General features: G+C 56.0%; 1 protein-coding gene and 1 long non-coding RNA gene across 4 annotated transcripts in view; one reads left to right on the forward strand and one right to left on the reverse strand.

The window, feature by feature from the left end:
- LOC122457418 overlaps positions 1 to 7216 on the forward strand; it is a 28762-nt gene extending 21546 nt beyond the window's left edge. The window contains exons 3-4 of the long non-coding RNA XR_006276957.1: positions 1077 to 1082; positions 7061 to 7216. This is a non-coding gene — a long non-coding RNA (uncharacterized LOC122457418). The remainder of the gene's footprint in view (positions 1 to 1076; positions 1083 to 7060) is intronic.
- Positions 262 to 26032, reverse strand: HCN3 (hyperpolarization activated cyclic nucleotide gated potassium channel 3). 3 transcript variants are annotated; one of them, XM_038383289.2, is made up of 8 exons: positions 25240 to 26032; positions 14116 to 14545; positions 13755 to 13916; positions 12237 to 12374; positions 11677 to 11823; positions 11314 to 11554; positions 5939 to 6103; positions 262 to 5314 (listed from the first exon to the last, which is right to left on the reverse strand). In XM_038383289.2, exons 1-8 carry the CDS (start codon positions 25641 to 25643, stop codon positions 4179 to 4181), a joined length of 2823 nt encoding a protein of 940 aa, XP_038239217.1. In that variant the 5' UTR covers positions 25644 to 26032; the 3' UTR covers positions 262 to 4178. The 3 variants fall into 3 exon arrangements, with proteins under 3 accessions (XP_038239217.1, XP_038239216.1, XP_043358179.1); XM_038383288.2 differs by having other exon boundaries at positions 12237 to 12455; XM_043502244.1 differs by lacking the exon at positions 25240 to 26032 and adding an exon at positions 14802 to 14854 and having other exon boundaries at positions 12237 to 12455.
- Between the last annotated feature and the right edge of the window lie 886 nt (positions 26033 to 26918).

The following is a 26918-nucleotide window of genomic DNA, read 5'->3' on the forward strand; positions in this document are numbered from 1 at the left end:
CGGTCAAGCCACCCCTTCCCCCAGCTCCTTCTGTTCAGCTAATATTGGCTGCCTCCTCTGTGTGGTGAGAGCCTTCTCCTCTGCAGTGCCTCCTGTCCAAAACAACTGTGCTGGCCCATCAAGCCCCCACTGAAATCTCAGAGAGAGCCCAGCTTCTGTCCGCATCTCTCTCGGTCTCTCTTTTTGGCCTTGCCTGCCCCTTTGCTGCACAGCTTCCTGGCTCCAATGAGGGCTCGGGGGATACAATTTTTCCACCACCCCCATCTACAATCCTCTCCCAGTAGCTAGATTTGGCTTTGCCATTGGTCTTGGGAAGCAGCATTGTCCGGTTTCATTGCAGTCTTTGGACGAGCCCAGGCACCATTACAATTTCGTCAGGGTTGAAGGGCTTTGAGAATTACCCTGAACTGCCCCAGAGAGCAAGGCAGACTTTGAACTGCCAGCACCAAGGTGCCTGCACAGGCATTGCCTGAGCAAAGGGCACAAGGGGGCTGCCTTCCCTCTGGCCTGTTGTCACTACTAGGCACCATGACCAAAGAAGTCACTGGCGGGAAGACATCTAGAGCTGTGACTGCTGAAGAGCAGGGGCTAGGGACTTTTCTAACCCCAGCCGCAGGTGATGGGGTGGGTAGCATTTCACTGGGCCGCAGCTGCTTTATTGACAGAGGTGCAGTTAGATGCCAGCTTGGAGTCACTCTTTATTATTTAAATCTGTTATGTACAACAACTGAAAATTAAAAAACGCTTTTAAAGTCTCTGCAATATGAAAACTACAAGCTCTGTACATTGACTGCTGTGCGTGCAAGAGTGAAGGATCATGGTCTTTGGTGACTTGACTTGCACACACGCGCACACACACACACACAGGGTGCTTCTACTGTGACCTTTCCTCCGGCCTGATTCCCCCTGTTGCTAATATGGGCGGGAGTGACAGCCTTTCTCTAGGGCAGGAGCTATATCCTGCTGCATCTAGCCCCCCCAACCTCCTTGGGGTGACACAAACAGATGTGGCTGCTGTGTTTGTAATCTTGCTTAGAACAAGGTCGGGCAGCACAGTGGTACTGGGGGTTACCCAGAGCACTGTGAACACTGGCACGCTCAGTAGCAGGACTGCCCGGGGTTAGCTACGACGGGGAACCTGCAGGAGAAGAGCCGCAGGGTGACACAGCCGCACAGAGCATGGTTTCCTCTCTGGAAAGACCAGAAAGGGTCCAGGCGCTGTGGAAGGAAGGCCACAGCTCTGCAGCTGCCACCTGGGCCAGCCCACACCTCGGCACTCTTCCTTTCAATGGAGTCCTACCACAATCGCTACAAATGTCTCTACATTACGTAGTGTAAACAAGAAGATCCTGGAATGTTTGAATCTAAGTGATGTGACTGCAGGCCCTTTCTAGAGGAGCTGCTGGGACAGATACACGGGGCCAAGTGGAGGGGGGAGGCAGGGACAGCGGGAAAGGACACTCAAGTCCATGAGAAGAAGGCAGTGCTGAATACTCCCTCCAATACAGGCATCAAAGTGATTCCCACTGGACTGAACTCTGCCAAGGGCTGAGCTCCCCCTCCTCATCCTGCAGTGAAGACTCTGGTCCCAACATCCCAAAATACAAATGGAGAGAAGAACTGAACAACTTACCTTTAAGAAATATTGTAAGAAAAGAACCCCTAGCCCAACACTGTGCTTAGCCATGGCTGGGCCTATCACCTCTAGCACAGGTACCTACAGGGCTGAGATTCATATTGCTGACACTGTCAGTGCTCCCAGAGCAGGGACGACAAGAAACAATTTTCCTGACTCTGGTAGTGGAAAGAAGAAGCTATACAGCACAACAGAGTTTGGGGGAGAGGGGACACTACTCTAACCCGTATCAGTAACACGTTTGGACCCGAAAGCAACACTATCACCAGAATTCAGCTGCTTAGCAGAGCCACGACTTGCACACACATTGCTAACTACTGGTTCCTGGAGAGGGGCAGCTCGGGCTGAGCCGGGAGACTCCCCGGAAATCCCAACCCTTCTGTACAGGGACGCAGAATCCTTCCCCTGGGGAGGCTACAAGTGAAGGAAGCAACACTGCTTCAAGCTGAGATCCAGGCAGTGACTGGGGCGTGAATGACCGGCATGGGGAGGGGGGATGTGAGCATCTCCTTTGCAATCCCCTGGAGTCACTTTAATGCTGATGAAGAACATCTTGGACTGACTTCCAGAAACTGGGTGGGTCTTTAGCAAGACTTGACCACAGACAGGGGGTGGGGATCAACTCTTCCCCTGACACTGAACTCCCTGGGATAGTGCTGCTCACTCAGACTAACCCCAGGCAATGGGGCACCAGCCTGCAAGGTAAGAGGAGAGAAACCCCCTGGCCCAGCTCTCCAAGACCCTCCAGGGGTGCAGGAGCTAGTAGTCAAGAGCAGAGGTAGCAAAACTCTTTCCAAGTCCCTTCCCACAAGAGGGGAGCAGAAAACCATCTGGTCTGCTAAGAACACACCCAGTGAGAAATGCACATCTCGGTGTGATGCTGAGAGCCCTGAACTACAGCCTCCTGCCCTTAGCCTGTGCTCCCTGCCTCAGTACAGTGAAGGGGACAAGACCCAGCCAAGGAGGCCCTTCAGTCAGGTCTCTGAGTCTGACTGCCCCAGGGCTCCCAGAACATCCATCACAGCCTGTCTCATGGGAACACACATCACCTTTGGCAACCCAGCACAAGCCCTGGGGGATCTGGGGACATTTCTATGCATTTTGCATTTCCAGGCGTGGCTCCTTACACTGAGGGGAGTTGATTAATCTTCTCTTGACAACCCACGAATACCATGAACAAGCTCCTCAGGGCAGCCAGCACTGGGGCTATGTCCTCAGAGTTAGCCTCCTGGACCCCAGGGCAGGCCAGGAGCTGTGAGGTCAAGGGAATCCACCAGCTCAAATCCAGCCCAGACCGTTACAGCCAGGACAGCCCTGGCCCACGGCCCATTTCTACAGGGACCATCTGACTATAAAGGCCAAGTGCTCGGAGGGGTGGGGGATGAGACATACCTGCTCCCCATGCCTCCCTTCCCCAGGGAACTGGGTTTTCTAGGGCTAGAGGAACTCGCATGAGCTCCTGCTGCACACATTTAAAGTCACCCTATGGGAGAGACGGGGCAGCTGAGATGTGTTCACAACCAGCAGTGACTTGCCAAGCCTCTGGGGACAAAGGCCACGTGTATGAGGATCTGTGTGGCCTCTCAGACTAGACCAGCTGGGGATGAGAGGGAGAGAGGGGAAGCACCGGGAGTCCTGGGGACTCGGAGCTGCCTGGGACCACAGGGTGCTGGATGGATTCATCTTGGCTTCCTGGGTTGGCCATGGTAGCCAGTGCCATGGGGCCCCAGGTGTCCTATTCTGGGTACAGAGGCTTGGAAGCTGGAGTGAGGGGGATTCCAGGCTCTCAGCAACCTTGCAGCCCCCCACCTCCTCCCACTCTGACCCCCCAGTGAAAAGGCCTCTCCATGGGGTCCATCTCCCCCACTCTGTCCCCAGCTGTGGGTGAGGGGAAAGGCCTCACCCAGGGGTTCTAGCCCTATCCCCCTCACCTTGCCTCCCCTACAGGGCAAAGGCTTCAAGCAGGCCATTGTGGGGATGCATCTGGGGGCTGGGAGAATTTCCTAACAGAGAAACATGAGTGGGAGGAGCCCCCGAGTGCCTTCCTGATGCTGCTCACCATGGTGGAGCCTATGCCCTTCAGGGCAGCGGCTGGGCCCCCTGGGAGGGGGTGGAGTGAGGGGATGGGGCAGGGCCCCATAGCAAGGTTTGTGTCCCCGGGAGAGGCAGAGTGAAGAGAGCACTGATGGAGTCAGCCCAGCCCATGGCCCTGCTGCCCCCTTGCTGTGGGGTGCAGAAGGAGCCAGCCTTTTAATGGCTTCCTGCCCTTAGTGGAGTCAGGAGTATCCCAGAGTGACCCCTAGGCAGAGCCTGCCCTGCAGTCAGGCACATGACTCAAGCAGAGTCCGTGTCTGCGGTGGGTGGTCACCCCTGGCCATCTCCTCTCCTTGCCCACTCAGCTTCAGCCCTGGGTGGGGGCTTTGAGGGAGGCTGTCCCCCTTTCTCCCTGCCCCAGCCCCATGTCAGACACAGCCCCAGGAGCACAGCTCTCCGGAGAGTCCACTCCTCTCTCTCCCCCACGCTTGGCTACAGCCCTGGGCTCTCACATGTTGGACGGGAGTTTGGGCTTCCCACTTTCCACCTCAGGGCTGAACACCACGGAGCCCTTGCGGGAGGGGCCTGCCGCATGCCTGGGCGTGGAGACAGGAGACTGCGGGGTGGACGCTCCACTCATGGGCCGGCTGGATTGGACCAAAGATCCGGAAGGCATCTGCTGCGGGTGTGTTGGCTGGCCAGGGTGTGGCTTGGTGAGGAATCCAGCTACCGAGGGAGATGACATGTGAGCCAGGTTCCCGGCTGACTTCCCACCCTGATGGGAGGAGCTCCTGTCCGCTTGCTGGGCGACTTTATTGGGGAGGGATGGCTGAGACACTGACAGGAGCCGGACGTCCTGTGTGAGCCTCCCAGTAGGTAGGCCCTGGATGCTCCTGTGCTTCACCAGCTGCTGTGGCTGCATCAGCAGAGAGATGTGGGAGCCGGTGGCTCGGGACAGGCTGTAGTGGAGAGTTCTCCCTGCTGGGAGCACCTGCTCAGAGCTGGGGGATGGATCACCTGCTGGCTGCTGGAGAAGTGACGTGGAAACTGAGGTGCCTCGGGACTTGGAGAGCTGGGGTTGGGAGCCCGTAAGGGGCTGCTTTGCTATTGCCAGGAGTTCCCCCTTCTGCACCAGCCTTGGCTGTGGCAGTCCCATGTGTCCGGCTTTCTGCCCCCCACTTTCCAGAGGCGACTGGGACTGGACCATGGGGGATGAAGGGGAGTTGGCTGCAGATGTCTGCTGGTGGGACTGTATGCCGGATGGGGAGCTCACTGAGGAGGGCCGGGAGCCCCCCAGGCTGGGCTGGGACCTGCGCACTTGCCTGGTGAGCAGGGTGGCCTCAGGTGAGAGTGGGCTGGAGATGGAGGAGGGTGGCAGGAAGATGTGGGCCTGCAGGCTCTGCTGGTGAGTCAAGGCAATGGCCACGTTGGTGGTGGCAGCTGCTGTTTGCAGTGGCGCATGCACCAGGGGCTCCCAGATCACTGGCTTGCCACTCAGCTCCCGGCCCACCGCCATCTGCTGCAGGTCCTGGATGTTGTGGGCCATATCCCGGTCATGCTTGACGATCTGCTGGATCATCTCATTGTTCATGGCCCCTGAGCTGTGCTCTGCTCGCTTGCGCAGGAGGATGGAGTTCTTCTTACCTGAGGGGCAGAGAGAAGACACAGGGTCACCAACACCTGCCTGAGCTGTGCCCCAGGGCCGGGGCACCATGGGAGAAACAGGCAGATATAAGCATCCCCACCATCTTACAGACGGGGAGGGTGAGGAGCAGGGGGATAGAACCCAGGAGTCCTGGCTCCCTGCTCCTACCAGAGGATTATGCTGACACTAGCAATTTTCTTGGCTGAGTGTCTATCTAAGGCTATGTGAGACGGGCGTAGATCTGGTGCCCTTGGGTCCCATTTTCCCCCAGGCCCAGCAGCTAGTCAGGTTGGCCCTCACCAGTAAGGACTGCAAGGGGGAGGCAGTGAGAGGCGGCTGAGTTTGGGGCGTGGGAGGTAACTTATAGACCCTCCTTATGAACAAAAGCAATGCCGTATAGCAGCTACCCTTACCTCCTACTGGGGAGAGGGAGGAAATCCCAGAGCAGGGCTCCCCAGCCCAGACCCAAAGGAGGCAGGGAAAGAAATGTCCCTGACACTAGGGGCCCATGGACAGGGGAAGGCTGTCAGGGAGTAGCGGGTATGTGCCAGTGCAGCAGCTGCTTGGGAGCAAGGAGATTTGCAGGAGTGGCTGGCATGCACCTGGGGTGGGCAGTCCCTCACCGATGCGGTCCAGGCGGTCCATGGCCACAGTCTCGAAGGCCCTACGCATCATGGGGTGCTCCTCCAGCACCTCGTTGAAGTTATCCACCGAGAGCGAGTAGAGGCGGCAATAGGTGTCAGCACGCACGCTGGCTGTCCGCCTCCCCCGCGTCAGCAAGCAGATCTCTGTGGGGACACACAGCTCGGCATCATGGCTATGGTCACCTCCCTGCTGGCACTGATCCCCCAGCTGCCGCAGTCCGCGTCTTTGCTCCCTGCTCTGGCAGCCGGAGAAGGGGAGACGGTTACCTTGTCTAGTGCCTCTTATGTTACGAAGCTTGTGTGCCGAACGAAACTGAAGCACAAAGAGCGGAAAGGACCAATCCCAGACAACGCAACAGCCACTTACAGAGTAGGGAACAGAACCCAGGAGTTCTGTGCGGTATGGCCACAGCTTGCTCTAACCACTAGACACCACTCCCTTTCCCCCACGGCGCTGGAGAGAGAACCCAGGAGTCCTGGCTCCCAGCCACTCCTCCCCCATTCTTACCCCCACTGCCTTCCCAGAGCTGGAGAGAGAACCCAGGAGTCCTGGTTCCCAGCCCCTCAAGTTCAAACCATTGGACAAGAATCTCTCCTCAGCATGAGCAGCAGATTTCTAAGTATTTTAACTCAAAGAAGCCTTAGATTGTAGGGTGAGGGATACCTTAGTACACCGAGGTGGGTAAGTGGAGCCTAAGTCAGGGCCATGAGGGGGTGGGCACAGGAGTACAACAGCTGGGGCTAGGATTCTCCTGGACATTTTTCAGAGTAGCAGCCGTGTTAGTCTGTATTCGCAAAAAGAAAAGGAGTACTTGTGGCACCTTAGAGACTAACAAATTTATTAGAGCATAAGCTTTCGTGAGCTACAGCTCACTTCATCAGATGCATTTGGTGGAAAAAACAGAGGGGAGATTCATATGATAAACCCATTGTTTCATGTTCTCTGTGTGTGTATATCAATCTCCCCTCTGTTTTTTCCACCAAATTCATCCGATGAAGTGAGCTGTAGCTCACGAAAGCTTATGCTCTAATAAATTTGTTAGTCTCTAAGGTGCCACAAGTACTCCTTTTCTTCCTGTGACATTCTGTACCTTGGGTAAGTGCCCTGTAACCCCCTGTGACGAAGCGGGTCTGTTCTTAATGTTTCCTCTGAATAGTGTGGGGGTGCCTCGGTTTCCCCTAGGCAGTTCTTAAGTCTCTAGGTGATGGGATAAGGGTGTATGATTGTTGCAGAGCCCTAGAGGGCAGGTGTGTGCAGGGGTCTGGACACAGAGAATGGCCGACACCCTGTTTCCTGGCAGCTGATGGCCTGGGCCCTTCCCCCCTGCAAGGTGAGAGCTAAAGGGTTGGAGAACAATGGAATCAGGTGCCCTCCTGGCCCGGGAAAGGGACAAAGCCTAGAGGAGGAGGGGCTGGAGGGGGAGTCAGTTTGGGGCTGGCTGGGGACATGGAGTGAAGTGCAGACAGGGTTGTCTGGCTCACTGCTCCCCCCAAAATGGACCCAGCTAAGGGGTCCTGTTCTTTGCATCTACAAGCTCTGTGTTAGACCCTGTTCCTGTCGTCTAATAAACCTTCTGTTTTATTGGCTGGCTGAGAGTCACATCTGACTGTGGAGTTGGGGTGCAGGACCCTCTGGTTTCCCCAGGACCCCGCCTGGGTGGACTTGCTGTGGGAAGCGCACGGAGGGGCAGAGGATGCTGAATGCTCCGAGGTCAGATCCAGGAGGGTGGAAGCTGTGTGAGCTGTGTGTCCTGAAGACAGTCTGCTCACAGAAAGGAGACTTCCCCAGAGTCCTGACTGGTTTCATGGGGAGCAATTCCAGAGCATCGCCCGGGGACTCCATGACAACTGGTGGCAGCAGTAGGATGTACTGCACCCCGTGGATGGCGCTTCCTGCAGTAAGTGACTGGGGAGCAGTAAAACGAAGGGGGATTGATGAGGATGAGGTGTGATGAAGGCTCAGAGAGGAGAGGTTTCGAGGGGTGGTTAACCCCTGGGAGCGTGTGACCAGCGAGAAGCACTGTGCAGTAATGGGGTCCCCCTGGGGACTGCGGTGAGCAGTGTCAGGGGCAGAGGAGCCTGCGGCTTGGCCCTGGGAGAGAGGACTTTTGCAGTAACAGGGTTCCCCTGGGGATTGCAGCGACTGGTCCCAGGGGCAGAGGAGTCTGCAACTCGACCCTGGCAAAGAGGTTGTGACCTCGAGAAGGGCTGGCACCCTCGGGGGTCTCCCTGGAAACCGGAGGGAGCTGAGAGCACAAAGGCCTGTGAGTCCACAACAACTTGGGAAGAGCAGAGTGAGGGCCTATCACCGTCTTCTTAACAAGGACATTGTAACCCTGTGCAAAAAGAAAGAGTTGAGCATTGGAAAGTTCCCCAAAGCACAGTTAATCGTGCAGCTGGAGGAGGAGGATTACTCTAAAAGGAGCAGATTCCTGACCCCAATGGGGCTATAGCAGGATCTGGGAGCAGCTGGAGTGGTAGCCAGGCATCCCCAAGACTCCTGTCCCCGACCAGACAATGGTCTTCACGATCGGGTTCCCCATCTGGGGATCAGAGACGGACAGGATTGGAGCTGAGTCCAAGAGAGCAAGAGGACAGTGAGAGACAGCAAGAGTCCAAGAAAGAGCTGCAGGAGACGCAGCAACAGCATGAACTGGCGATGGTGGAGCGGAGAGGCAGAGGGGACCTCCCAGGGATGAGCCGGGATAGACCCCGGGGTGCCAGTTCCACAGGGAACCTCGATACTAAATTGCTGCCCCTGGTTAAGGAGGGGGGGATGTGAATGCCCACCTCACTGCCTTTGAGCAGGCTGGCGATTTGAACCAGGGGACCCTGCGGAAAAGCCCTGGTGTCTAGCTCCCTTGCTGGGTCCCAAGGCCATAGACTCCCCAGATGGGTGGGGAGGTGGACAGGCTCCCACTCCTGGTCCCAACCTATATGTTTGGGTGGAGTTTCCTGGGCCCAGGCCCCTCAGACCCCCACTGGGAGCAAAAGGTCATTTGTGTTACCTACTGAGGGTGTGGAAACCTGTAGCAAGAAGGAAAAGATTCCTGAACTTGTGTGTGGCAAAGGGAAGGCGAATGCTTCTAACCTTTTATCTAGGAAGTCTGTAGGTTTGCCTGAAAGGGGATTGTGTAGGAATCCGCCTGATGGGCCAGAGTGATTCTGGATGTGAGACCCAGAAAGAGTCTGTTGTTGCTCAGGAAAGTGTTCCTCTAGAGCAAGCCCTAGGTAAAGAGGGTAAGGGCAGAATTTCTGTGAAGGGTGAATTGTTGCATAGAAAAGCCCCTGGGGAAAGGAATCCTCATGGAGTCTTTGCAAGCAGGTTACTGCAACTGAAGAGTGTGAAAGTGATTTAATCAAGGTTTCAGAGCAGCAACCGTGTTAGTCTGTATTTGCAAAAAGAAAAGGAGGACTTGTGGCACCTTAGAGACTCTAAGGTGCCACAAGTACTTGATTTAATCAAGAAAATTTCAATTCCTAACAGCCAGAAATTTTCAGTTGTGAATGAAGCCACTGACTTTCCTGTTGAAGGATCCAGTGTGGATGGCTTTGAGAAGGTCTCAGATGAAGTGAAAGCTATTAAGAAAGTTAAACAGTCCTAGTTGGGGAGACAAGGTTGTTGAGAAAGGGAGGTTTCCATGCTAGTTCTGTAAGTGAACAGTATGTGGCCCAGGTCAAGATGGGGTCTCTTAACCAAGAGAGCCCAAATTGCAGCTCTCCAGACTGGAGTGCTGGGAGAAGACCCGATCTCAGTTTGACCCCTGGGGGTTTTGGGATGGCAAAAGGGCACGGGCCGCAAAAACCTTCTCATATGCGGCATGCGAGTGCTCTCGACCACTCCCGACCTAAGGGAGGGCGTGAAACTGGAAGGGTGTAAAATTGGAAGGGCCTGGTGTAACTCCCACCGAGGAATGGGAGAGATGCTGGGGCATCCATGGGAACGTTGGTGGGTTCGAACTTCCTCAGGTCACCGGCTAAAGTGACCCCGCTCAGTTTGGTCTCGAAGAGGGGAGAGATGTGACGAAGCGGGACTGTTCTTAATGTTTCCTCTGAATAGTGTGAGGGTGCCTCGGTTTCCCCCAGGCAGTTCTTAAGTATCTAGGTTCCAGAGCATCGCCCAGGGACTCCCTAACACCCCCATATCCTCCTTTATATATGATTGTGATCTTGCATATAAAGCAGGCTGTGTGAGGTATCAGGGGAAAGATTATGATCTACTGAAAGTCATTTTTCTATCTATAGATGTGTATCATTAATGCATATTAAGTTGTGAGAATTGTGTTGTAGGGTGGTCACTAAAACATTCTGTAAGTTGGGGAATCAGCCAGATATTAGCCTCCCAGAGACAACAGCAAGGAAAGTGACCAACTCCCGGGTGGGTGTCAAACAACCATCACCAGCCATTGTTCAGCCAGGGAGCTACAATTCAATAACTCACCTGCATAAGGCCACACCAGGGGAATTGCTCAACCTTGCCTGGGAACTCAGCAATGCCCATGAGACATGCCTGGCCTTGTGTTCTCCAAGCACATGGGACTGAGGGTATAAACCAGGACATGGGGGCCCATGCTTCGCCTTTCTCCTGTCCCCACCTACGCTGCAAGCCACAAGGATACTGAGAAGACTTAAGACTCCAACAGAGGAGACTGGCCCAAATTTCAAGAGTGAAATCTGAGTACTATGAACTGCAATATCCAGTGGGCTGAGAAAAACTGCTTAATCTAGATGTTGCCCAGTCTAATAGGGTTGAGAGTTTAGAATGCATGCTTATATTTTCTTTTCTTTTGGTAACTAACTCTGAAATTTTGCCTGTCACTTAATACCTCTGAAAATCTATCTTTTGTAGTCAATAAATTTGTTTAACTGTTTATCTTTACCAATGAGTTTGCCTGAAGTGTGTGCTCAGGTTTGCAAAGGTTGGTGTGTGTTCACTTTCCATTGATGAAGTGGTGAACCAATTAATAAATCTGCATTGCTCGTCTTGAGCAGTGCAAGACAGTATATTCCTGAGGTACAGTGCCGGCAGCTGGGGGGGAACTGGCTGGTGCCTTTCCTTGTCTGATTCATGAGCGGCTCTGGGAGCATTTATGCAATCTAGCTGGGTGTGGGGCTCCATATGCAGTTGTGCTGAGTGATCACAGCACCTGGAAGGGTTTGCTGCTGGTCACTAGCAAGGCATTGTGAGAGACAGCCCAGGCTGGAGAGAGTTAAGGGGTCACAGAGATCCCACGGTCCCAGGCTGCACCCTGTGGATCCCGTCACATCTCCATCCCAGCCCCCTGAGCCACAGATGCCCCCTCCCATCTGGGGAGCTGCATGGCTGTTTCCTTCCTTTCCCAGCCCAGCCTCACCCCCAAAGTAGGAGCCGTCGGACAACTTGGTCTCCTTGTTGCCCTTGGTAAGGATGCTGACCACGCCGTGCTGGATGAAGTACATCTTCTTGCCCATGGTGCCCTCACGGATGATGAAGTCCCCAGGCTGGAATACCTCAAAGCGCAGCTTGGTCAGCATAGCTGTCACAAAGTTTGGGTCAGCGTTGGCGAACAGCGGCATGTTGGCCACCAGGTTCCGGCAGTTAAAGTTGATGATTTCCTGGGAGGAGGGCAGCAAAGAGGGTCACTTGGAATGAATATACCCCTTCGAGAGCAGCAACCTGCCAGCGATCACCACCCAGAGGGGGCAGCGGGGCTGGCCCTGGCTCCAGGACTCCCTACCTCTTTGAGAGGCTCACTCAGCTCCCCCAGGATGTTCTCCTCGTCGAACATCTTGCCCTGGTAGCGGTGCTCATAGTACTCATGGATCCTCTGGCGTGTGTCCCCAGGCAGCTTGTGGAACGACATGTACTGCTCCACCTGCTTGTACTGGAGGGACAGACAAAAACACTCATGCCAGGGCTGGAAACACCCAGATGGGAAGGGCAGGGGCTCCATAGGTGGGTGGGAAGGGGCCCATGCCTGCGGCCTGAGCCCCAGGGCAAGAGTGAAGAGTGCAGTGTGGTGCCAGACAGCCTCCGCAGGCCTGGAACCAGGCAGCCCTGGGCCAGCTGTGCCGACGCAGTAATAGAACCAGGGGAGAAGCTGGCAAGGAGCGGCACGGGTCAGGCAGTGTTTAGTGACAAGTATCTGTTCATTCCCAGCACATACCTAGGCCCCATCTCCCCCACACCCACAGCACCAGCCCATCACCTCCCCTGCTTGCCTCAAGGCCTGCCCCTTACCACCCTGCCTAAGCTTTGGGGCCTGCTTCACTCCCCCAGCCCTGCAGGGGCACTCACCTTCTCCTGGTACTGCCGGCGGGAGGAGTCCAGCGACTGGATCAGGGCAGTGGCGTGGCCAATGAACATGGCATAGCAGGTGGCACCCACAATCATGCTGAGCATGGTGAGCCAGACGTCGGTCATCCCCTCCGGAGCCTGCTGGCCGTACCCAATGCAGAGCATGTGGCTCATGGCCTTAAACAAGGCATGGGAGTACTGCTTCCCCCAGGAGTCGTTCTGCAGACAGGAGGGCACCTGAGGAGGCTGCAGCCGGGCTAACTCCTGCCACTGTAGCCAGGGATTTCTTTGAATATGCAGCCTCTCTGCATCTCCCACCCCAGGGTGGCAGAAATGTGAACTCCCAACCAGCAGGGGAATGTCTGTGGCCTCACAGACAGGCAGGGCCCGGTTCCCCAAGGGGCAGCAGCTTCTGGGCTGATCTAAGGACCAGAGGCTTTGCCCCCAGCCCAGCTCCCAGGGAGGCAGCAAGAGCCCCCACTGCCTGCTGTCTCTTGGCAGCTGGTGGGAGGGATTTCCCTTGTTTGTCGGATTTAATTAGTGGCAGAGATGTGCTGCAGCAGGGACAAACCCAGACTGAGAGATTCCCGTCTGACTGATGCCTGCAGGGCTGCAATCTGACTCTGGGATCTCCATCAGCCCCCCCTCCCCCGCTGGACAGCACATGTGTGCGCGGGTAATTAGCACAGGTTAAGAGTGTGCACATGGGTGTGTGTAAGAGTCTGCGTGTAGCAATGTGTGTGCCAGGGGACGCTCCCAGCCTGGAACAGGCATGATGGTCTGGTCCATGAGGTCTCCCAGGCTGGAGCCATCAGCATAAGGTTTATTTATCACCCGCCTATCCCTTTATAAACACTAAGCCTCCCCGACCCCATGCACACGCCACGATCCCTGTTACACAGACTGCAGCCTGGCGCTGTAAACAGCCCCAGTCTCTCACTCAGGAGATCAACCCTCAGAAGGGCAGTTCTCCTGTTAGCCCTGCAGGGCCAGCCTGGCTTGGGAACAGGGGCAGGGAGGTCAAATTCTGCCCTCACTGACCCCATGCAGCCCACGGCCGCTGAGCCGGGTGGGAGGGGATCTGCCTTCCAGCACGTTCACTGTTAAGAGTGAGTGGTGACGCAGGGCAGGTGTCATGGCCACACGGAGACTGGGATTCTGCACAGAGCCCATGGTCCTGGCCAGGGATTCCCCCCTTGTCCCCAGCCAGCCTGCTCCTGGGCACAGCTCCTCCGGGAGCCCGCAGGAACCCAGCTCTGGGATGGCGGATGGTTTTAACCCATTGCCCTGGGAAGGAAAGGGTTTGCTGCTGTGCCCCACGGTAGCACCAGGACAGCGGATGGCAGCACCCCGCCGCGGAGTCTCTTAAGGCGGAGCGGGGTGAGAGATGCCGAGGAAAGCAGAGTGCGAGCAAGAGGGGGCTGGAGCCCCACGGCCCCGCCCCCGTGGACAGGGATTCAGGGAGAGAAGAGCCATGGGGCTCAGGCTTCCCCGCCAAGAGGCGGGCGGGGCACTCACCGCCATGCGGCTGATGGAGACCCAGCAGCGCTCAGGGAAGTCCTGCAGCAGGGGCACCAGGAACTGCAGGCAGCCGTCCCAGTGGCACAGCAGCAGCATCATGCCAATGAGGTTGAAGATCCGCACCACGGCGCTGGCCAGGTCGTAGGTCATGTGGAAGATCTGGGCAAGGGGACAAGCCGGGAGAAGGCAGTGAAAAGCCAGCACCTCTCCGGCTACTCGCAGGGCAGGGCAGGGTGCCCCCAGATGCCCCCAGCCCCCCAAAAGCTCCTTAAGCCTGGCAGCTACAGGCCCGCAAATGCCCCTCCTCTGGCCAGGGCCTCCGACCCCCGACCCCCCAGCAGCCCCCCAGCAGCCCCACCTCCTCCCACTGGTGAATGTAGCGGATGAGGCGGGACAGGCGCAGCAGGCGCAGCAGGCTGAGGATCTTGGCGAAGCGCACGATGCGCAGGGCCCGGGCCGTCTTGTAGACGTCGGAGTCCACCTGAGTCCCCGGGTCGGCGACGAGGAAGATGTAATCCACGGGGATGGAGGAGACGAAATCAACCAGGAACCAGCTCTTCAGGTACTTCATCCTGATGGTGTGCGGCTCCAGGATGATCTCCGCGCTGTCCTCCGCCACGATGCCCGTGCGGAAGTTCAACACCAGGTCGGCCAGGAAGAAGGTGTCCGAGAGCACGTTGAAGACAATCCAGGGCGCTGTGTTCTCGTCCTTGAAAAAGGTGATGCCCACGGGCAGGACGATCAGGTTCCCCACCATCAGCAGCAGCATGACGAGGTCCCAGTAAAACCTGCGGGGGGCACGGAGCCGGGGGCACGGAGCCGGGGAATGAGAATGGAGATGGGGAATGGAGCCAGGGAAGGAGACAGGGAGGGAGAATGAAAACCTCCTTCTAGTAGCTAAACCTGCATGAGAGATTGGATCAGTTTAAACTGGAGAAGAGCCATGAGAATGATGAACGGGCTCGAAAACCTGCCTTACAGCGACAGAGCTCCATCTCTTTAGAGAGACGTCTAAGGGGTCATTTGCTCACAGTCTGTAAGTACTTTCCTGGGGAACAAGACATTTGATCTCAGGCTTTTCAGTCTAGCAGACAAAAGTCTAACACGAGCCAACAGCTGGAAGTTGAAACGAGACAGATTCAGTCTGGAAATAAAGTGCAAATGTTTAAGAGTGAGAGTAATTAACCACTGGGGCAATTTACCCAGAGCTGTGGGGGATTCTCCATCACCAGAAATAGGACATTAAATTAAAAACATGGGCTGCAGATCCAACAGGAACCGATTTGGGGAAGTCCCGTGGCCTGCATGATACAGGATGTCAGACTTGTTGATCAGCAAGGTCCCTTCTGGCCTTGGACTCTATAAACCCTCCGAAGATTGCGTGAACAGGCCCCAAACAGATATACAGCCAGGATGTGCATGCATGGACACGGACACATACCCTCCTCCCACTGCCCATGCCCCAAACAGATATAGAGACTGGATGCACACGTGTGCACACGCATGCACATATGCACGCACGCTTCTCCCCATTTGTCTCTCCACCTGGGAGGGCTGAGAGCAGCTTGTCATTCCAAGCTGCAGCTTCCCAGCCATCTGCGGGGGCAACACAACACGCCAGGCCAGACAGCTCTAATCCCAACCTTTGTGCCCCCAAACAACCAGAGAACAGAGGGGCTGAGTCTGCACCCAGCCCGAGATCCCAAGGGGAGAGGAATTAGCACAGTGGCACGGAAGGAGAGAGAGAAGGCTCCAGATGGCTATGAAAGGAGCTGGGAAGCTGCTGAGGCAGCAAGGGATAGGGTGGCTGAGCCTGGTGGTATGAGCTGTGGAGGTGAAAGTTCTTGCCCCAACAGTGGGGAGATGCATGAAGGCAGAAGACAGCCAAACCTTGGTGAGAAGAGAACAGAGACCCAGCGTCTGAGGGGCTCTATAACAGCACTGGCTGCCTGCCAAGTGCCTCTGATGGCCTGGGGTGGCTCTGTATCACCTTGCCTCAGTTTCCCTTTCATTCAGTAACTCCACAAGGAGTATTTATCCTCCACCACCTCCACCACCCCATTGTGGGGGCTGGCCTCCCTTTCTACCTGGCGTCTTGCCCTGCTCTTTATCTCCACAGGAGTTCCCAGGCCTTTTCCATCTGCTTACAGCAGCCTCCAGGCCCAAACCCTTCCCCCTGCTCATCACAGCCTCTGCCCCAGCATCCTCTCCTATCTCCTGCCTCCCTCTCTTCACAAGAGAGCAGGTCTGTATAGAGCCCGGCTGTCTTTGGTGCAGCTATTAACGAGGAACAGGTGAGCCAGATCCGTCCCCTAGCCCTGGGCTAGGCTCTGAAAACAGCAAGGGTGATTCTGATCCAGAAGGGAGAGGGTGGATTTGGAAGGTGGTAACTTCGCTGTGCCCATGCTGCTGACCAGGGCTTGGAGAGCCTGGCAGAAGAGAGTTGCAATAGTCCCTGTGAAAGAGGCTGAAGGCCGGGGGGAGGAGTCCAGGACAGGGGAGGCAAGGCCCCAGGAAGTGTTGCTGAGATGGTGATGGCCAGTTCTGCCGGTGAAGGAGAAAGAGGAGAGCTCGGGTTCAAAGATGATGCCTAGGCTATCGAGAGTGGGGGCCTTATGGAGAGCCCCTGTGGAAACTAACTCTTCCCCCTGGGGAGGGTGTCAGGCTGAGTCCTGCCAGCCCGGGAAGAAGAGATCCCTCCTGTGGATGAAGAGGCTGGATACGGAGACCCTCCCTGGTGGTGCTTTACCCAACAGCATGGAGGAAAGAGATCACACCTCCCAGCGTCCCCTTGAAAACCTTCGCTCCTGGCACCTTGGGCACCCGCCAGGCAGGCAGATCAGGGTCATGGATGGGCAGATTGAGCCCAGAGGGGGGATGGGACTTGCACCCAGGGAAGCGGTGTCAGAGCTGGGGTTGGAGTTCAGATGATGGATTCTGTCCCTTTCTGTCTGGGATCACGGGGTTGGAGCTCAAGGATCAAACTTCCCTCTTCCCCAGCACCCCCCCTGCACCTATTGTGCCAGCCCTGACTTCCAGGAGGGAGCTCAAGGGTGTAGCCCGTGGGTGTAGCTGGGGGTGGGGTGGAGGGAGGGGGAGGATAAAAGATGGGTTCCACTTCTGCACTTCAGGGCAATCTGCTTTTGCTGAAGTGCCCTGGCACAAGTGGCCAAGCACAGAGGGTCCCAGGATTTTTCCTCCCCGGGAACTCTGGCTCTGGCCCTCCAGAGTGCCCCTGAACATTGGTGGGGGGTGGGGGCTCCGCGTCTCTCCACCAGCACCTGGTTCCTTATCACTGTCCACAGGGGCTTACAGGGTTTAGAATAAGCTCTCTGGATTCACAAGCAGGATGGGAGAGGCAGGGCTTTGGGGCCAGGAAGGGGGACCCTGCAGCACCCTCTGGGTCAGGGTGAGCGTAGGTTCCCAAAGCCTGGCTCATGGTCAGAACCATGAAGAGGCTGGGGTACTGAGCACAGTGAGGCCATGCAGGCAGAGATGGGGGCTGAGGGCTACAGGAGATGCACCTTCCTGCCGTCCCTCTATTGGGCTGAGGGGTGTCTGCAGCCAGCGCCCTCCCTGTGCCAGAGGGCAACCCGCTGCCCAGGAGATGGATGAGAGGAAGCAGCACAAGTCACAGGGCCAAAGAGCCGCACTAGTCGGGAGAGTGACACCCCTTGCTGAGTCCCACCCAGGCTTGGGCACCATGCTCCTCAGGTGCCAGAGGGAGTGGTTAGCATTCTGGCAGTTGATGCTGCAGGGAGTGCTCTGCGCTGGGCAGAGGGGAGCCCCTGTATCTTCTATAGCACGAATTTTATGCCAGGGCATCTTGGGCTGTGCTCTGGATTTCAGAGATGGGAGGTTCCTGCAATTCTCTGGTTTTTCCCCTGCTGGACTCACCTCCTACCATGTGCTACAGCTCCACTAACTCACCTTGGAAAGGTGGCGCCGGTGCCAGATGAATTCACTCTGCAAAGCCAAGCTGCTTTGGGGAAGAGACTAGAATCCAGGCCTCTGCAGACACATGGATGCATCAGGCTTTGCAGGCTGTGACCTCCACAGCGTGCCGGCCTAGCTTAATGGGTTCCTGCCCTGACCTCCCCCAGGGCCTTGGTTTCAGCCCTTACAAAAAATATTTAAAACCAGGTATAAGAATATGCTGCCTCTTCCAGTTAATCTCTCAGGTGGAGCTCTGAGCCACTGAAGGGAAAGGCCAGCATCAGCAGAGGAGAAGAGACTTCTGGGTACCACGCTGGGCCTCAGGAGACCTCAGCTCTACCACTGATCTGCAGGGTGGCTTTGGTCAGGGCCTCTGTTTCTCCTCTCAGCCCGTGTGTTGGGTCCATTCAGATTGCAGGGGCTCTGGGGCAGGGACAGTATCTCATGTTGTGTCTGGGCAGCGCCTGGCACAATGGGGCCATGATCTTGGTTATGGTCTTTAGGTGCCACCACAGCACCAGTCAACAAGGCAGGAGTGCCGCATTTGCCAGAGCCAGTCTTGGAATATTGCTGGGATCCAGGCAAAGGCTCTGAGAAGATTTAAAGGGAACTTTGGTTCGAGCAAGTCTTTTATTGATGAGGAACAAGCAGCAAGTGGAAAAGGAGTACTTGTGGCACCTTAGAGACTAACCAATTTATTTGAGCATAAGCTTTCGTGAGCTACAGCTCACTTCATCAGATGCATCCGATGAAGTGAGCTGTAGCTCGTGAAAGCTTATGCTCAAATAAATTTGTTAGTCTCTAAGGTGCCACAAGTACTCCTTTTCTTTTTGCAAATACAGACTAACACGGCTGCTACTCTGAAACCTGTCAAGCAGCAAGTGGTATGAGTACAGGGGGACAGATTCTAAACCCTCAGCCCCAGGCAGGCAGAGCCCTGCCCCTGAGTGTGGGCTTCGAACTCTGCTGCTAGTTTATTCATTTCAGTTCCTGGCTGCTGCCACCTGCATGCCTCCCCAAAGCCCTTTCTTCCCTGGAAAGCCAGGAAGTCCATGACAGAAACCGTCTTGCAGGTAGCCACTGTCAATGTGGCTAGGACTCCAGCTCCCTCCAGCCACGTCCTGCCCCCACTGGGCTGGTCTCCAGTGGGACAAGCATCCCCCCACTAATGCTCTTATTCAGCTCTTGGGGCGTGTGTTGGTGGGGGGGTCCTTACTGCGAGACGGGGAATGCGCTGAGAACATTGCTGGTTCTGGAAGGTTCCGTCAACACCCTAGCCTCGGGGGAGGTGTAGAACAAGACTGGCTAGTAGCCAAGGGCTAACACAGTGAGAGAGCTTCACCCCTCCACTGGCAGAGACCCTCGCCAGTGCCCCTCGCACATCTCTCTTCTGCCTCTGCCCTGACATGCTCTGGCTCCTCCACCTGAATGCCCGAGAGTAGCTGGCTGTGTGATTTCATCTCACACAACGGCTGCCTCTCAGGCAAGGAGGAGATTTCTCTGTGGGGCAGCCGTGTCCTACGTCATCGCCACATTCAGAATGGGGAAAGAAAAGAAATCCAAACTAGCTCCTCCCTGAGACAGACACCAGGAGGGAAGGAAGGGGGAAGAACCCCCATAATAGACTCTTTTAGAGGTTGGATTACACCCTAAAATTCTCTCTCTCTAAACACACTCAAGTGGGGCCGTGGATGTTCTCACTCTCCACAGAAATGTCTGACCTTTTTTAATCTTGCTAAACCTCAGTGAGCTCTTGTGTCAGTGAGCTCCATGGGTTAATCACATACTGCATGAAAAATATTTCCTTGGATCAATTTGGAGTTTGCTGCCTTGCATTTCATTGCCTGGTCCTTTGCTCTTGTGCTACATGGAAGTAGAGAGAGGCCTGGCTGACACGCAGCATCACATCCATTGTGTTGTAAAACTCTCGCTTTGCTGCCACCACCTTATCCAGCCCCTCTCTAACCAAACACTCCTAACCTCGTCAGTCTCTCCCATACCCCATACCGCAGCCTGCCCAATCCTCTAACCCTGGGCAGGGCCCATCTCCCAACCATCTGAGGGAACAATGCTTCCCACTCAGGAGAACTCCAGCCGAGGGCCCAGTGTAAGTGTCACATGATGCTCATGATGGAGGGAAGGGCTCTGCTCAAAAACCAAGGACCAGAACTTCCGAAAAGCCCTTGCCTGGTGTGACGAAGTGGGACTGTTCTTAATGTTTCTTCTGAATAGTGTGGGGGTGCCTCAATTTCCCCTATGCAGTTCTTAAGTCTCTAGGTGGTGGGATAAGGGTGTATGATCGTTGCAGAGCCCTAGAGGGCAGGTGTGTGCAGGGGTCTGGACACAGAGGATGGCCAACACCCTGTTTCCTGGCAAGGTGAGAGGTAAAGGGGTTGGAGAACAAAGGAATCAAGTGCCCTCCTGCCCCAGGAAAGGGACAAAGCCTAGAGGAGGAGGGGCTGGAGGGGGAGGCAGTTTGGGGCTGGCTGGGGAGATGGAGTAAAGTACGGATGGGGTTGTCTGGCTCTCTGCCCCCACAAAATGGACCCAGCTGAGGGGTCCTGTTCTCTGAACCTACAAGCTCTGTGTTAGACCACATTCCCGTCGTCTAATAAACCTTCTGTTTTACTGGCTGGCTGGCTGAGTCATGTCTGACTGCGGAGTTGGGGGGCAGGACCCTCTGGCTCCCCCAGGACCCCGCCTGGGCGGACTTGCTGTGGGAAGCGCACGGAGGGGCAGAGGATGCTGAATGCTCCGAGGTCAGACCCAGGAAGGGGGAAGCCGGGTGAGCTGTGTGTCCTGCAGACAGGCTGCTCACAGAGAGGAGACTCCCCAGAGTCCTGCCTGGCTTCCTAGGGAGCAGGTCCAGAGCATTGCCCAGGGATGTGACACCTGGCAGCAGAGACTTTGAAGACAAGGACACCAGCGACTGGGCCCGTGCGCCCCAGGCAGGGGGGACCATCCTGAAACCAGTGGGCTTGGATTCCACCTGCTGAATCTGACTGGTAGACCAGCAATTGGCACAGGTGATTGCTCTGGCCATGCCAAGGACTCCACCTGCACATGCCAGGGAAAAAACACACAACCCAGCCCTCTGCACAAGCACAACCTAAGAGCGGCCAGACTGGGTCAGACCAAGGGTCCATCTAGCCCAGTATCCTGTCTTCCGCCAGTGGCCAGTGCCAGTTGCCTCAGACGGAATGAACAGAACAGGGAATCACCAAGTGATCCATCCGCTGTCACTCATTCATAGTTTCTGGCAAACAGAGGCTAGGGACACCATCCCTGCCCATCCTGGCTCATAGCCATTGAGGGACCGATCCTCCAGCAACTGATCTAGTTCTTTTTTTGAACCCCGTTATAGTCTTGGCCTTCACAACACCCTCTGGCAAGCTACACAGATTCATAGATTCATAGATACTAAGGTCAGAAGGGACCATTCTGATCATCTAGTCCGACCTCCTGCACAGCGCAGGCCACAGAATCTCACCCACCCACTCCTATGAAAAACCTCACCTATGTCTGAGCTATTGAAGTCCTTAAATCATGGTTCAAAGACTTCAAGGAGCAGAGAAGCCTCCCTCAAGTCAACCATGCCCCATGCTACAGAGGAAGGCGAAAAACCTCCAGGGCCTCTCCAATCTGCCTTGGAGGAAAATTCCTTCCCAACCCCAAATATGGCGATCAGCTAAACCCTGAGCATATGGGCAAGATTCACCAGCCAGATACTACAGAAAATTCTTTCCTGGGTTACTCAGATCTAATATCAAATATCCCATCTCAGGGGATTAGTCCTATTTACCCTGAATATTTAAAGATCAATTACTTACCAAAATCCCATTATCCCATCATACCATCTCCTCCATAAACTTATCAAGTAGAATCATAAAACCAGATAGATCTTTTGCCCCCACTGCTTCCCTTGGAAGGCTATTCCAAAACTTCACTCCTCTGATGGTTAGAAACCTTCGTCTGATTTCAAGTCTAAACTTCTTGGTGGCCAGTTTATACCCATTTGTCCTTGTGTCCACATTGGTGCTGAGCTGAAATAATTCCTCTCCCTCTCCTGTATTTATCCCTCTGATATATTTATAGAAAGCAATCATATCTCCCCTCAACCTTCTTTTAGTTAGGCTAAACAAGCCAAGCTCCTTAAGTCTCCTTTCATAAGACAAGTTTTCCATTCCTCGGATCATCCTAGTAGCCCTTCTCTGTACCTGCTCCAGTTTGAATTCATCCTTTTTAAACATGGGAGACCAGAACTGCACACAGTATTCACAGAGAGAGAGCCAGGCTCAGACAGGCCCACAGAGTATGACAAACATACTCTGACACCCCATCACAGGTACACACATCCCTCTTCCCCTTTCCACCACACAGACCTGGACCCCCACGAGAGGCCCTGAGTAATGGAGGAGTCCACAATCATTCACAGGAAGAAATCAAGAGCAGTTTTGCTCCTTCCTCCCAGCCCCATGTGGCTCCTTTTCTCCTCTCTCTGCTGTAACCTGGCCAGCTCACACTCTGGCTCTCCCTGTGACCAGCAGAACTGCACCCAGCCCTCATGACCAGTGTCCGTATGGGTGTGAGGTGTCTCTGGCCCTGTAGCCAAGAATAGTTTAAAGGAACAAATTAAAGTCTGAGCCAGAGAGCTCCCCCGGTGTCTGGGTTGCACAGTCAAGTGCAAAAGCCAACTCAGTTCACTGACAGCCCAGCCTCCTGATGTGGTCACCTAAAAAGGCACTTTGCAGGGAGAGAGAGGCTTTGGAGAGCTAACAGTGGTGGGGCCCCAAATTTCCATAACAGTAGAAACCAACAGTCAGAAGCTGAGGATTAGTGCTGGTCACTAATGCCTCTCTGGGGGCCATGCTGTATGCTGGGTTAACCCTTTCCAAGCCACGACTCTGGGGTCTTTCCAGCTGCAGTCAAGAGGAGTGCCAGCCCCAAAGGACTCTGGCTATGGAGCGGTTAATGTCATCTGCCCCAGCTCATTGGCCCTTGACAAATGCCATACACAAGCTCACCGAGCTAACCTTGTCCTTCCTCTCCCAGTCCCCTCCTGCTGATTGCCCAAACCCACCTGGAGCCTCTTGTCTCAGATTTACCTTTAAGCTCTTTAGGACAAAGCTGTCTTTTATTCTATGTCAGGTAGTGCCCAGCATAATGAGGTCATGATCGACTGCTACCATAATGCAGATAATAATAAATGTGGCTGTCCAGCCTAATCCAACCTGGACAGCTACCTACCAGCCCCCCTGCATGTCACCCTGTCACCTTCACCAGGCAGAGCTGCAGGGAACATGACTTCACAGGAGCTGCAGCTTGTAAACATGGGGCCTTCTCACTTACGCTGAGGCCCTTACAGGGGGTGCAGATGTAACACATGGCTGCTTTATGGCCCTTCACACTCTGCTGGAGCAGTGTAAAGGATCCTTAGCATCACTGAAAATCAGGGCCTCCAGGCACTGTCTGGCTCTGCAGGGGGACTCCTGGTTACACCTACATGAGAGCAGGCTACTTTCAGTTTCACAACGCTGAAAGTAGCCTGCTAGTCTTGTACTGGGTCACAGTAACCATGGCATAATTTTCCACTAGAAATTAACATCTTGCAGTTTCAACCGCAATAGAGAAAGCCCATCATATGTGACTCAACAACCTCATGACATCCAATTCCTTCCCACCACATAGACATCCCAGTAACACCCTGGAGATCCCAGGGACATCGTGTGCCTGGATCTGCCATCACAAGGCCTGCCTTCTTCCCACACACCCTGTGCTAAATGGTCACATTGCCCTTCCCAGCACATCTCCACCACCAGCCTGCACAGCCAGAGCCATTCCTGCTGAGGGAGGGCTCTGCAGAAGCCCCTTCTGCTACAGCTGGGACAAGAGTTAATCTCCTTGGATGTGGTGCGACTCCTCAGTACATTCACAAATTAAAAACAGCTCCTAGTCCACTGGCAAGAGAGAAGAGCTACTCAGAGGCAGACAGAAGGATCTGTCTTCCTCTGTTGGGGGTGCCCAGGGAGTGAGGTTGGTTCAGCCCAGCTACCTAGAAGCTCTGCCCTGTCCATACATGAAGCACTGCCAGGCTCAGACAGATGCAGGAGTGAGCTATGGGAGAGGTTGCTGGAACACTTGGGACTGCAGGAGTAGGAGGGTTTGGGTCACTCCCAAGGGCTGAGCGTGGGATACCCCATGTCCTGCTGCCAGAGGAATTAGCCTGGGATTCTATAGAGTTGGTTGGAAAGTGCTAAAGCAGAGAGATTGCTGGGCAGCAGAAGCACATCCTGGTCAGTGCCCTGACCTCTCCGCATGTTACTTTTAGCCCCTGCCTTACTGGAGAGTAATGCAAGAGGGGAGGACTAACCATGTGCTGGACAGAGCCTGTCCCTGGAAAGTCAGGGACAGGAATCCTTCCAAGGAGAAGGGGCAGGGGCTGAATTTGGGCAGCAGGGGAGTTTCTGATTCTGGTGATCAGCTGGCCTCCCAGGGTCATACCGGGCCTACCTGAAAGGGGTTCCCAAGAATAACAGAGGGACCAGTCTAGGTGTGGCCTCCTTGGGGTAAATCCCAGTGGCCCAGCGATGCTGGTGAGTCTGGATGCAGAGAAGGCTCATGATAGTGAGGACTTGGAAATAGAAACTTCCTGCACAGCAAAGGGAACAGCATTGGATTTGTGTCCTGTCAGTTCTTAGTCCCCAACTCCCCTACAGCTCCCAGCTGCTGCCCTGCTCCCACCTGGAGGTAAAAGGACCCTGGTGACAAGACTGAGCTCCCTGACTGCTCTGGGGAGGAGGGACCCTGGTGCAGGGTTTGTAGGAACAGCACAAGCTGCTGAGGAAGGGCCCCTCCAGAGTTCCTGGGGAACAGAGCGTTCGCCCCTGCCCCAGCTCACTGCCCAGCCATCCCTGGGATCTCACGCCCTGGCCTCCTACCAGCGCTGTAGGGCTCAGGTGCCCCAGCCTGGTGAGAGGACCCTGGCGTCTGGGTTAGCCCCACATCACCTCTCCCGCAAAATGGGGCCGGGGCTGCAGGCCCCGGAGCACCAGCACAAATAGAAGACGGATGCTCATGGCCCGAGGGAGCAGCCGCTGGAGGAGCAGAGGGTATGGGCCATGGGGGCCAGGGAGGACAGTCCGCAGCACCCTCACTCCGCTGAGACCTCAAACTATGAGCCACCAGGACCCACCCCGGGGCTGAGCAGGGCCCACTCCAGCAGGGGAAGGCCAGGCTTAGCCTGCAACCTCACACTCAGCACCCAGGACAGCGCCAGCCCCAGGCTGGCAGGAAGGAGGACATGGTGGGGGAGCTGGGCAGACAGCCTTGCATGGGGATGGGCAGGGATACAAGCAACCTGACCGCCCTGTGTATCAGCTGGAGGACAGGGGCTTGGCTGGGGTCAGGAGGGGCGAGGGCCCCTCTCACCTGAAGTCGCTGAAGGGGTGGCTGGGTGGGCCAGTCTGGGCGGCTGGCTAGGGAGGATGGGGACAGGGGGTGGCCGGCTAGCAGGTGGGTCCTTAGCAGGTGCCGGGGCCCCTCTCACCGGAAGTCGCTGTAGGGATGGATGATCCAGAACCCGGCCGATTTCACCCGCTGCTGCTCCAGCTCCACCGCCTTGTGGCTGCCAAACATGCGCAGCGAAAACTTGTTGACCGCGGGCTGCAGCATGGCCCCGAGCTGGCGCTGCACGAAGGTGCCGGCCAGCACGGCGGGGTCCTCGGCGTCCGACAGGATCTGCTCCGCCTCCTCCGCCTTGCCGGCCCCGGGCTGCGAGGCGGGCGCCTCCCCGGGGGTTACTGCGCGGGGCGGCTGGCCTGGCCCAGAGCCCACGCTACCCTCGGGGCGCCCGGGGGCCTCCCCGTCCAGCACCAGGGGTTTGTCCCGCAGGTCGGCGCCCGGCGCCCTGCGCGCCCCGTCCCGGGGCTCCGTGCCCGGCGCTGCCTCCATCCTGCCGGGGAAGCGCCCTGCTCAGGTTCCCTTCAAACGCCCTTGCCCGGGCGCCCGGCCCGGCTCCCCTGGGCACATGCTCGCCGCAGCCAGAGTCGGCGGGTGGGAGGCGCCCGCAGCTCAGGGGCGCGGCGGGGATGCTGCCGGGGACGCTGGGAACCCCGAGGGGGGCGCTCCGCTCCCTGCTCAGCCGCGGGCCGCCTGCCGCTGCTCCCCCATGGCCGCCCCAGGGCAGCTGGCGGCGGGGCAGAGCGAGCCCGCTGCACACGCCCAGGCGGGGAGACGTCAGCTGGGCTCAGGGAGCCGCAGCTCCATCCTCCGGAGCGCGGGCAGGCAGCGGCGGCTCTGCCCAGCCAGCGGCGAGCCGGGCTCGGAAGGCCAGTGCTGCCCCCTGACGGGAGCCCGGAGACTGCAGCGGGGAGGGAGGTGCCGAGTGGGGCCCCGCCCCTGCCGGGCAGCCGGGAGGTAGGCGCCCAGCCCCCGTAGGGGGGCACTTTCCGTGAAGGGGACGCTCAGCTTCCTTCTGCTAAAAACAAACCCCTTTCTATCCCTTGTCCTTGAAACACCCCAGTGAAAGCACCTATTGCAATTCTGGGGAGGGGAAAGCTTGGCTGAGCCCTGCACCCCGACCCAGTCCCTCCCTGCACCCCCAGTCCAAGGCATCCCTTGGGCCTAGGACATAAGAACATAAGAGCTGCCACACTAGCTCAGACTAATGGTCCATCTCGCCCAGTATCCTATCTGCCTATAGTGGCCAGTGCCAGAGGTTTTGGAGGGAATGAACAGAGCAGGGCATCCCCTGTCTCCAGTTCCAGCTTCTGAAGTCAGCGGCTAGGGACATCCAGAGCATGGGGTTGGGTCCCCGCTCATCTTGGGTAAGAGCTACTAATGGATCTGTCCCCATGAACTTGTCCAGTCTTTTCTGAACCCAGTTGTACTTTTGGCCTGAACAACATCCCCTGGCAATGAGTTCCACAGGTGCATTGTGTGAAGTACTTCCTTAGGTTTGTTTTAAACCTGCTGCCTGTTAATTTCATTGGGTGACCGCTGGTTCTTGTGTTATGTGAAGGGGTAAATAACACTTCCCTCTTCGCTTTCCCCATACCAGTCATGATTTACAGCCATTGTCATACTCCCTTTACTTGGCTCTTTTCCATCCTGAACACTCCCAGATTTAATCTCTGCTCATACAGAAGCTGTTCCATCCCCCTGGTCATTTTTGTTGCCCTTCTCTGCACCTTTTCCAATTCTAATGTATCTTTTGTGAGAGGGGGC

This window comes from Dermochelys coriacea, chromosome 24 (genome assembly GCF_009764565.3).
Source record: "Dermochelys coriacea isolate rDerCor1 chromosome 24, rDerCor1.pri.v4, whole genome shotgun sequence".
Lineage (NCBI taxonomy): Eukaryota > Metazoa > Chordata > Testudines > Dermochelyidae > Dermochelys > Dermochelys coriacea.